Here is a 12180-nt window from a genome sequence, read left to right as displayed (position 1 = left end):
TTTCCTCTCCACATCTGAGGGGGAAGTGGAGCGGACCGCATAGAGGGCCTGCTGCTTGGTGGATCAATGGTGGATATGGCAGCTGGAGAGCTGTGTTTGGTTAAGCAATTCATTGTGATATACTATTCACAAAGACCAAAAACCACAGAACTGCCCTGGGAGGTGTTCAGTCGTAGAAGGAACTAGGTTGAAGTACTCCTTGATGTTTTCCAGTCAGGCTGTCTTGATTGAGTGGAGGATGTCTTGATTGAGTGCAGATGAAAGTAGTGTCTTCCTAGCACAGCGCAAAATCACTGCAGTTACTTTTATAACTCAGTGTGTGTCAAAGGCTTACTGACTCGGACAAACTGGCAAACTCACTCTGTTTTACCCTCGGTTCACAATGTGAGTATTATACCTGAACATTGGAAAATGCCATAGAACACTGTTTCGCAGATTAGAGTAATGCAAAGTGATCCATCGCTGGCCAGGGTAACATCGCCCCTGTGACATGGCATTTAGAAGAGTAGTGAACTGCAAGAAAGCTCAATTACATACTCACAGCATGCACTGCATAAATCATAGAAAATCCTCTTTCAGGCCTGTCTCTGGGAAATTACTGTGGCGTTAGGAAAACATCAACAGTACAGCATGCTACCACGCTACGGTAACTTGCAACTGAAGTATACAACAAAACACAAGACACATCTTTTAGGATCATATACTCAGAATTGGCTAGGGTCAATGGGAACTGTGCTTAAAATTGTTGTCCAGATCACCTTACGAATGTGCACGTGAAAACAGCTTCCAAATGCGTTCTGTAGATCAAAAAAATCTGAGTACCAGCAAGCCCCTACTGTACCTTCACAATGCTCTGCTGAAGGCATCAGTCTCAAAACTCTACATGTATAAGGCTATTCAACATGTCATACACAGCACACATACAGGAACACAAAATACTATGCTGGACAAATCACTGATACAGGGTGTGCTACTGTATGTACTGTGCGGGTTCACCTGCTTCTCTCAGGTGAAATATTCAAAACTGATTGTCCAAATAAACTTTGTAAAAAAATTATTGCAAAAATAAAGAGTACCTCCAATCTCCAGACCACTAACAATGTAGGTCCTGATTGTACAGTTGATGACACACTCACCCTCACTTTTCCCACCACTCAGACATACAAAATGGCCACCAGGACTTTCCTGCACCAGCATGAAAGGAACCTGATTACTTTTACTTTTAGTGCCTGAGTGGAAATCAAAGAGCCTGACCATGCCACCAACCATCCACCACCTAAGCCGGGACATGTCATGGACATACACTCTTAGAATGTTATTCGACTGTCCCTGTAGTAGAATAAACTTCTGAAGAACATTGAAAAATCCTTCCTACAGATAGGGTTCTATGGGGAACCAAAGGGTTCTACAAATCACCAAAATGGGTTCTTCAAAAGGTTCTCCTACTGGGACAGCTGAAGAACCCCTGTTTTCTCAGAGTGTATCTACAGCTCAGCGGTGTTTGTTCCTCTTTCATTCATACTACAACATTCTCATCTACAGTAGACAGCTGTGGGAACCCTGCTTGCAGATATTGACACAAATCAATGATGAGGCTATGTTTAGCTGGCAAACAGAAGTAAAAAAAAACCCAAGTAAAACCAGTAAAACAATGTTTGTCACTGCTGCAGTTATTGGTGAGCTGGATACTTTCATTTAGGAAAGCTATTTTGCAGTATAAATGCCATATTTTGTCATCTTTAAATGGCACCTCCTGATGCTGCCAAGAGCTTTTGCCCAACATTAAAGTTTAATAGATTTTTTAAAAGCGCCATCTCACCCCTCTCATTCTATTTCTCTCACTGCCAGTTCATCAGAAACGTATTATCTGCAAAATGGGCCAACTTTCTCTCAGCGATGCATGCATTTGGCATCCCTAATATATGGTCTGTCTGTGTCAGAGTGAATACTACTGAACCATTCTAGGATGGGAGAGAAGTATATGGACATATACTTTTAAAACCCAACATAATGTATTTAATTTATGTTATTTTTAAATGTGAATGTAATCATTTATTCAAACGCTCCCCAAACAATCATATTGCATCCAATATTATGGCAGAATATTAGCTGCAGCGGACAGTTTGTTTTTTAGTGGCAGCTCAATTGATAGATTGTTGCATGGCAACATGCAACTTTCTCTAAGGCATATAGAGACAGGATTGCACTGCATCCCATGCAGCCCAAACAATCTGTCATGTGTCATGCACACTTCACTGACAGTAACTATTTACGAAATATTTTTGTAAAACTGAATAAACATGCATCATAAAATGAGCTTAGTGCTCTTAGTTCATTATTTCACTCCTCCAGTTGATTAGCAATACTCCTGTCAGAGCAACTATGCACAGCTAGCTAGCTGACTTGCATCTGCTGAAACCTAGCTGGCCAACAAAGTTACTTTAACAGCGAATATTAAAATTATGATTGAAAGGTAAGATAATCATTGTGTTATAGTTACCTAGCAAGCCAGAAAGCTAACTACATGGAGCTGAGTGTTTGAACACAGAGCTGATACTGAAACCTATTGTTTCTTGTTTGCCGGCTTGCCCAAAATCTTGGCAATAATGAAGAAGGTGCCGTATTTAGCTGACACCTTCCATTTATGAAACAAACAGTGTGTTTTGTGTCCCCTGAAACTAGCTAGCTAGCTGGTCTGCTAGCAGCTTGGGTGTGCCTAAAAAGTTAGTCACTATGTTATAATGCAAAATGCATTGTTCTGACACTTAATCATTTCTGCCCTATTAGGATCAATGACTGTTAAAGGACACCCGTGTGTAATTTATTCCGATTCTGTGCAAATCCTTTTTTTGTATTATTTATGAGAAGATCCTAATCTACCAATTTATTGTCAATTCCATCTAGCCTACTAAATCTCATTTTATTCTCAACATAGCGCAATCAGAAAAGTATAGGAGTTAGGTAATGTGAGAAACTTGAGTACTGCATTCGAAGTTGACTGAAATTGTAATGATTTGAGAAATTGAATAACTGTTTGCATATCGACTGCAGTTTACTTATAGAAAGCCTTCCCTTCAGCCACAATGTGTACAGTGATTATCCACTTGATTACATTATGCAAAGTGAATTATCATCCCACAGAAAAGATGTCACAATTGAGAACATTGTTCATCTCATCACATGATGTTCGCTCATGGCATGCTATGGATTTTAAGACATGATGAACTGCATAACTAAAAGCATATTTCCACCGAATGGATGTAGAAAAAATATTAATTAACCTGTCATAGAATATAACACACACCTGGAGTCCGGCAAACTCACAAGTCATTTGACAGAAACAATGCTGCTAACTTCGGTGTACTCAACAGTCTGTACATTTACATTACATTTACATTCATTGCATTTCGCAGACGCCTTTATCCAAAGCGACTTACAACAAATACATTTGTTTAAGTAAGTGAATCATCTATCCATCAGTCATCATAAGAAAAAGTAATCTATGGTAGGACCAGGGGCTATTGGCAGTCACAATGCGAGAAGAAGGAAGAATTCCTTCTTTTCTTTTCTTTTTTGCAGGAGAAACTTGTACAAGGGGGTAGTGGGGATGAAGAGGTCTTTAGGAGGGACCTGTAGGCTAATGTACAGTAAATATGGCTATGCCTTTATATGCATTTTTGGTTGAAAGCCTGATAAAATGTATTTTATCAATGTATTCAATATGTTGTTGCATTTAAACAAATATTTTGATTAGTTTTTTATATCAAAATATTCTAATTCTCAATGACATATTTAATTACTGTAGATACTTATTCAATATCTGATTTGCGTGTCAACATTGTTAAAAATGGCTCTTTAAGTTACCAGTTACCAGTTTCCTGTTGGTAAACCGGTTGAGACTGCACAGACACACTGCTCCCGCTGGAATTCTAGTCGAATTACATTTTAAAGTCAAACAAGCCCATTGTCTCCATAGCGTAGACAAACTGGAGATCATGCGAGGAGGACCTAGAAAGCCTGTGGAAATTCAAACAAGCTTGTTCACTAGGCACGAAGCACCAGGCTTTGAGCACTAGCTGGCTGCTAGTCGAAAAGTGTCTGTTATCAACACGTGCTAACAGAGGTGACTACTAACACTGTAAATAACTGACTTCCATCCGAGCCACACATCAAAGAGAGAAAAGTTATTGATGTTTTCAGCCCTACAAAGGCCTTATGTGACATGTCATTTGTGGTGAGATCAAGGGCATTGTAATGTGATGTGTGGGCAGGTTGAGATATGGCTGCAGATGCTGATAAGATAGCAGAGCGCCAAAACGTCTCTCCGTTTTCAGAGATCAAACATGTGACAGGAGCGGGGTCTGACAGCTCAGTGCTGGCCGTCCAGGATGTCAGCAGGACTATCTGATTAAGACTGGCCGCACATAGTCTCTCACACCCTTTCTCTCTCTCTCTCTCTCTCTCTCTCTCTCTCTCTCTCTCACTCTCACTCTCACTTGTACACACTCTCATGCTCTGTTTCTATCTCTCCCACACTCTCTCTGTCATTCTACTACACACACACACACACACACACACACACACCATATTGGGGACATACAGTACCTTGGGTGTTGGCTGGGTTCAAGGTGGTGGGTGTGGGGATAGTGGTGGGAGCATCTAGATGGGAAAATGAAAAATAAAGACATGTATAAGATATAAAGAAAGAATAGAAAGTGACGGAGGTCAATAAGGATGGGATGCACGTATGAAATTGCAAGGCTTGGGAAATTATGCTATTTCTTGCGCAGTTACAATACTTGATGAGTTAGTTACGGTACGAATAACCTCATTGAGACCAGGTATTCCTAGTTGTGAATGCCTGATGAAATCCTTTGCAGAAAGTAGCTACAAAGGGGTGAAAACCTGTTTGAAATGAGTGACGCCTCACGACATGTCAAACCAATCAAATACCTTGGTTGGACAAAGTAAAAAAAAAACAGAATTCAGTTTTTCCTTCAGGTTTGCAAGCTAGCATTGGAAACCACTCCTGCAAAATAGTCCTACCCTGTTGGAAAAGACGACGCACATAACAACAACTAACCATTCTACGGACATGTGGGGGGAGGTTTCTTGGAATGCAATATCCAATGAAATTGTGAGCATATTCTCCCATTGCTCCGTCTAATCCAAGCCAGATCGGCTAATCTACGTGATTTGAAGGTAAGGCTACGTGAGACTACAGTACAAATGAAAACATGACTTTTCAGATTTTTTATGGTAAATTCACAATCACACGATAAAAATAGCTCTACGTGGAACCAACAAGGGTTCCTCATGGCACCAAAAATACTGTCGTTCTTTAAAGGGTTCTCCTGTACAGAGAAAACCAGTGTTAGGTTCCAATTACTACCTCCATCAATCAAACTACTACATCTTAAAAAGTGTACAAAAAGTTGGGAATTAACACTTGATTATGTATTATTGATAATATGCAGCATGAAAGTGACCCACATTTGTTCATGAATACCAGATCTATTTTTTCAAACATTACTTAAGTAATTAAGTTAAGCAGTGCATTAAGCCACTGTGGCGCTTTCTCCTCTGGTTCCACTCAGCCCTAAGCAGCACTAGCAAGCTGATAATGTACTGATTAGGCCTTTCACAAACCGCAAACAATCATAATGAGAATGACAAAATGGAGGCCAATCCAGGTATGCAGCATTGGTGCTAAGAGGTTTGAAAGCTTCCCTAATGTTTGTCCGTCTGTGGCAATGGGAGAGATAGTAGCTAGGCCCCTTGCTGGGGCACAGGCTCAGCAGGGGGAAATTGGCTGGCTGTCTCCGTGCCTTTACTGGCTGTGCTCCATCAAAAGACCACAGTGGGGGACCACACACTTCCAAACTAATGGTAAAACATCAAGGACAGCATAATGTCGCCTCCGCTGAGGGAGGGGGAGGGGGATGGTGGTGGGGGGGGGGGGGGGGGGGGGGGTAATCAGGAACAGATTCTCTGCTGAAAATATTTTGAGGGGGGGGGGATTTCTTTGCCTGTGACCGAATGCGGTCTGATGATAGCTGAAATGTCAGTGTCTAGGAGAAGAAATTGGGCATTCAGGGGAGAGCGTCGTCACATAGGGCTGGATAGGATGTGGCACATATAATAGTCAGGCAAACAAGGATCCACCATGGGCAATTTGCAGGCTGGATGACTCTGGACTCAACATTATGAGAGCTGAAATATGAATGTATTTGGAGGTGCCATATTTTCTGGGTGCATTTGTATCTGTAAAGAATCCGATATGAGAAATTTCTACCGTAAATTGAAACAATGTGAGATAAATTGTTTAGCTATGCCCGCTTAAACCTGGCAGGCAATAAACATACTTTTTTTTTATTTATTTTTTTCTGCTGGTAAACAATTGTATAGACATGAGTCTCTGCGGATTTGCTTCACAACACAGTATAGGAAATGTCTGGGGTGCTTCAAGAGCAAATAATGTCAAGGTTGAGACACCTAATACGGCTGATAATTGATTCATAGGCTGTTTTTTTTTTTCTTTTTAAATTTGTATTTCTTTTCGATATTGCGAGATTGCATGGCAACATAAAGTTTTTGCAAAACCCCTTCACCGCCACAATATCAATGTTCAATTCTGGAATGCACGGATAATGGCTGCCATCTTGATCAAGGAATCTAAATAGACACACACACACACACACACACACACACACACACACAAACACACACACACACACACACACACACACACACACACACAATACTTAGATTCCTTGACCTTGGTCAGGATCAATATATTTGACAAGGTCTCTCTTGAAAAATAGATTTTATCTCAATGAGGCTAACCTGGATAAATAAAAGTTAAATAATAAATATGCCCGCCCTGTGGTTTTGTTTCCCAGACATATACAGTGTGTCAATTCTAATATTCTTACAGTAGGCTATAATCTTGTGGTCAACACTACCATATTTGAGCTATGTCCAGATGGCTTCTGGGAATCTTTGACTTCATGGCCGTGTCAGATATTTCTGGGTCACAGAGTCCAACTGCAGAGCCAACCGATGAGCAAAAGATGGCGTTGTTCTCTTTCCAACAGGTAGTACGTGTGAATTATAACACCAGGTTACCCTTGTAACATTACAGAGGAGGTTGTTGGAGACCTCCCTCTTTGCCAAGCTTACTCCCACATCTGACACCAGCACTCATAGCATACTAAGAAAACCCCCACAGAGGAGGCTAACTACTAGCTCACTGCACAGACATAAGTATCTCTGACCTTAAATGTTGTACTTTGGCTTCATGCCTGTCAGTGTTGTTGTCTATCACTGAGAGGTTAAAACCTGTCCAAATTAGAGTTCTTCACGTCAATGGTGTGCTGAGGCAAGATGAAAGCAGCATCGATTCTCCCCATTGCTTTGAGCAATTGCGGTTATCAAGGTTAAACATGCTACATACAGTACAGGGATTCTCTGACTTGATCCACACAGTCTGCTGGGACGCACTGTAGCGGAAGATATTAGCTGTGGATTATCAACACACCACACTAATAAGCTCCACCAGGGCTGAATCTAAATGCAAATATATAGACGTTAAGTAAAGCAGTCTCACACACTGAGACACACCTGATGAGACGAGTGGCTATCATGCTTAGACAACAGAGCCTACAAATGTTCATAAGCACACGCTAATTAATCTACTATAGCTATGCAAGTAGTATGATAAGTCCGGGGTGGCAAACATCCCGTCTACGGAGCACAACATGCTTTTGTCTGCCGTTTAATCCTCCGAATAACACAAGTGGAAATCTCAGAGATAATTACACACTGCTATTAGCACCTTTTACTAATCTCCTGTGTCTCATTATAGCAGCATAAAGGAATGCGGCCCACTCTGATAACACAGGAGACATTATGTTTAATAGGAAGGTGATAAAGGACCAGAGAGAAGCACCAGGAGTTATTTCTTGATGAGGAGGAAAAATAACATTTCCCCAAACGGGAATACGAATGGGTAGTTCAAAGACCGCAAGCATGTAATGTACAGTTTCACATGTGCAAAGCATAAGACAATATGTTTGCTGCACTAGTAAACATACATTTTAACAATGTAAATGAATAAATAGAAACCACATAAATAGAAACCACAAATTATCACATTCCAAACCAGATGATTAGTTTTCACGCAGGAGGCAACAACAGCCTGCTCCCCAAAGATCTTCCTGCACATTTGAGAGATGAATCGGGGGGGATAGAGAGTGTGTGTGAATCATCACATATCTCTGATGTATGAAGGTGGATGTTATCACACGCATGAGTTTAGTTGTGGAATGATAACCTGAATGTTCATGCACAGTGTTATTCACCAGCATATGTCACCTTCTGTTTGGAAGACGCTCATGCGATGACATCATCTACAGAGTGCATCCGGACGCACAATCTCAGAGTGGCAGTGTGATTAGTCACAGTCAAACACGTCAGAGTGTGGGATTGTGGTGTGGGATTATCTCAGAGGTGGCAGAGTAGATCTATGTTAGTCAGAGTGATCTACTACTGTACATGTTACAGTGTCACAGATCGCGTCTTTATGACAGATTCACAGAGAAACGGTCTGCAGCATCTCACACATCACAGTGGGAAGAGCCAATAGGGCAGGTTATGCAAGGTTAAAGGTATGATTCGATATTTTGACACTTAGATTAATTTTTAGATATACAGCATCTTCCACGGTCGACAATCGACCCAGATCGTTTTTATTTGTGCTTACTTTTGTTCTTAGACTCTTGTTAAACTACAACAGCCCAAACTGCAACATTCCCTGCATATTCTGTGAACATCCAAGATTGTGAATATACAACATATCCAGCTGACATTGTAGGAGCTGAGCGACAGTTGCCATGACGCCCAGTACTACGTACCGTAAACATAGAGGATGTAGTCGTCGTATGCCTCTCCCACAGCATTGGAGGCCACGCATCGGTATGTGCCGTTGTAGGATTTATTGAGGTTTTCGATGAAGAGGTCAGAGCCAGTGATCACGGCGTGTGTAGGCACATCATCGTCTACTCTCAGCCAGCTGATCTGATGTGGGCTGGAGGACACAAATACCACACACGTCCGTCAGTTGCCACCCGTCAATAGCAGAAATCTGAGCTGAAAGGTCACATCTCAGATCGGCTCAGGAGAGCCATCAGCGGGTCCAGTCTAATGATGTATTTCACAATTGGGAACATTTAAATACTACAATGCAATGGAAAGGTTACAGTAGAGCTTAGGTTGGCAGAAAAGGGATATAGAGAGGCTGAGACTGTCATGTCTCTGTCTGTCTAGGGTATGTTAAGGATAGAGTGATGTGTTGTTCACTAGTGTAAACTACCTGTGTGAATACTCACTGTGGTTTGCCTTCTGCTATGCAGGTCAACTCTAAGTTCTCTCCCTCTCTTGTTAAACCCTCTGGGAATTCCACAACGATCTTGACTTCTGGTTTGTCTGAAAGTAAGGATATGGAATTTAAATATGCATTGTATGCAAACATACTGTACACACTTTATAATTCATTCATCACATCCACAAACAATCAGTGTCAACCCATCTGAACTTGTTTCATGCTTTCAGTCGCTGAATGAAAGCTTATTTAGTGCGTCTTCAGACAGAGCCGTTGGTCTGTGAGCTTCTATAGAGCCATTACAACAATGCCTGTTGTCACTTCTGTATATTAGCTCTTCAATATCAAAGACTACAGTGTTCAGTGAATTAAGACTGCATACGTCTGGGCTATTGGTAAAACATACAGGGCTGGATGAATGTTTACAGTATGTAATGTGAGCAGACATTTAGTCTACCTGTTCAGCTAAATGCTTTTTTTCCTCTTATCAATGTTAGCCAAAGATTGCCAAAATGTCAAGCGGTTCCAGTTGAGCTTCTCCTGTCTTACCAAGAAAGGTCAGACAAAGCCCTCATCTATCTGAATAAATTAATATTCTACACAGACTACAAAACCTTTTTAACCTTTCCCTGACGTTCTACACAGTGTAAGAGTTTTATGTCTCCAATCAATACGCCATTTGAGCAAAAGTTACTTTCCCCGCGGGGTGATTGTATTCAAAGGGATGTATTTGTGACATGGTTCTCTCAATCCGGACTGACAGGTGTTCTATCTAGATACTACATAATGATCTAGGCTAATTCATACATGCTTTATCTGTAATGTAGGATAGACTCCAGAGTGACTGCTACACCAGCCCTGCATCCTACTTTACTCAAAGTGGCCTTTTACATTACCCCACATGGATTTCAAAGCGTAGGATTGGTGTAAGAGCCCAGGCATATGCTTTTCAATTCATGTCAGGGAACAATTCAGGGAAAAGTGTGGATATTTGGGACGCAGGGTAGGAGTCAATAGGTGTGGTCTTTCCATTATTCTTCAATTCCTCTCTCCTTGCTTCCTTCTCAAAACAAATCTAAGGGGGAGGAACCTTGGATGTTCTCCTCCAATGCATTTTGAGAAGGAAGCGAGCAGAGAGGATGCATGAAATGGAGGAGAGACTATTGAGAGGCGACCCCGATCACCCTATTTTCAGGCCGCTTGCGTTAATCACTGCCAGGTCACTTACATTGCACTTCCAGGAATCTCTGTGCTCGGAGGTCCTTCACGGCCGGGTGGTCGATGATGCAGCTCACCGGCATTCCATCGTCCTCCTTCGACACGGTGAACCTCACCCGGCTGGTGACGGTGAACATCCTGTCGTAGGTTTCCTCCACCATGGACTCTCCTCCTGAGTCCAATAGAGACAGGTGTGTTGGTATTGAACAGGATAAACAAGCCTCAACTCCCGACAGCCTATCTATCATAACGAGTATGGGCTGTCACACAATTCAGCTTAAAGAGTGATATGAGCATCACTGGTTCTTCATTGGATAAAACAACCATTACAAGGAATACATTTCAGTTCAAAACATGATAATGCATCACAACATATCCATGTGCATTTCCTTGATATTCCTTGATGCGGCGTTAGAGCCTGAGTTTAGTGGTTCCAAATCCTTATTAGGCCTTGCTGTTTTCCAGACCAGAGTGAGGTGGGGTTGTTGTTTGGTGTTGGTTTGATCATGAGTGTCTCTGCAGCAGTGGCCTTGGGCTGAGCCGCTGAGCTGCGTTCAGGCTAACCCTGCAGTAATCTGCTGCCTACCAGGCTCCTGGTTGTCAGAGGGGCATTCATTTAGAGAGCATTACAATGCCTAGGGCAGCGCATTAGCCGCAGTGCTGAGTGTGACGGTTTACTCCCACCTAATGAAGTGAGGAAATAATTACAGCCCCTCTCTGACCTGCTGCAGCACCCATCTCAGGCTGTCGCAGGGGAGGGGAGTGAGGCTAGGTTCAGGGCTCAGGGAGGGCAACGCACACACACATTGCTGTTCCACACACACACACACGCACACACACATTGCTGTTCCACACACACACGCACGCACACATTCACGGACGCACGCACATATTCACGTACGCACACATGCACACACACACACACACACATACACACACAGAAAAGGTTTCCAACTACCATTCTACAGAAATCGTGTAACAGCCTAAATGAACTAAATTAAATGACATTGTGTAGGTGTTCTCACATAACATGGTCTAAATATAGCGTGAAATGGCGATGATAAATGAGTGAGAGATGGGATCACATGACAAAGAACTGGTGTCGAGGATGAGCAGGATGGCCTTAACATACCATTTGCCGCCATTAGAAAACATTGCACATGTACATTTTCAAATGTTCTGTGTGGCTAAAGGGGTCAGCAGAACGCAAAACTACATGCTTCAACTTTAAAAGGGGAAAAATTGCAAATTTGTCTATGTGATTTAACCTCTCTGACTCAGTGGAGGACTGTCTGTCAAAGTGCACACCTCTGTCACTCAGGGAGAGCGGAGCTAGAGAGAAAACAAGAACGTCACATGGTTACAGCCCATTAGCTCCTCTCTCCTCCTTTGCTTGGCAGACAACTCAGAAAAGGTAAGCGTGAACCTGCGACCCCACATTATCCCTTAATATGCATATGCCATATCTCAGAATCAATTAGGCTCCCCGAACATAGCCTGTTCGCTTTGAGAACACAAAGAACATTCTATTCTATTCGTAGATTTGCTGTATTCCACAGTTCTATCTAGCACAGTTTCTG

General features: G+C 42.1%; 1 protein-coding gene across 1 annotated transcript in view; it reads right to left on the bottom strand.

Annotated features, from left to right (window-relative positions):
* Window positions 1-12180, bottom strand: part of cadm1b (cell adhesion molecule 1b) — a gene marked incomplete at both ends in the record, with an annotated part of 110796 nt that overhangs the window by 11328 nt on the left and 87288 nt on the right. Inside the window, 3 exons of the mRNA XM_083685472.1 lie at window positions 8916-9088; window positions 9390-9486; window positions 10611-10772. Of these exons, the coding sequence (XP_083541598.1) occupies window positions 8916-9088; window positions 9390-9486; window positions 10611-10772 (432 nt within the window). The remainder of the gene's footprint in view (window positions 1-8915; window positions 9089-9389; window positions 9487-10610; window positions 10773-12180) is intronic.

The sequence above is a fragment of the Argentina silus genome, assembly GCF_951799395.1.
Source record: "Argentina silus genome assembly, chromosome: 14".
NCBI lineage: Eukaryota > Metazoa > Chordata > Actinopteri > Argentiniformes > Argentinidae > Argentina > Argentina silus.
Note: the sequence above shows the minus strand (reverse complement) of the source record. Positions and strands in the feature narration are given on the sequence as shown.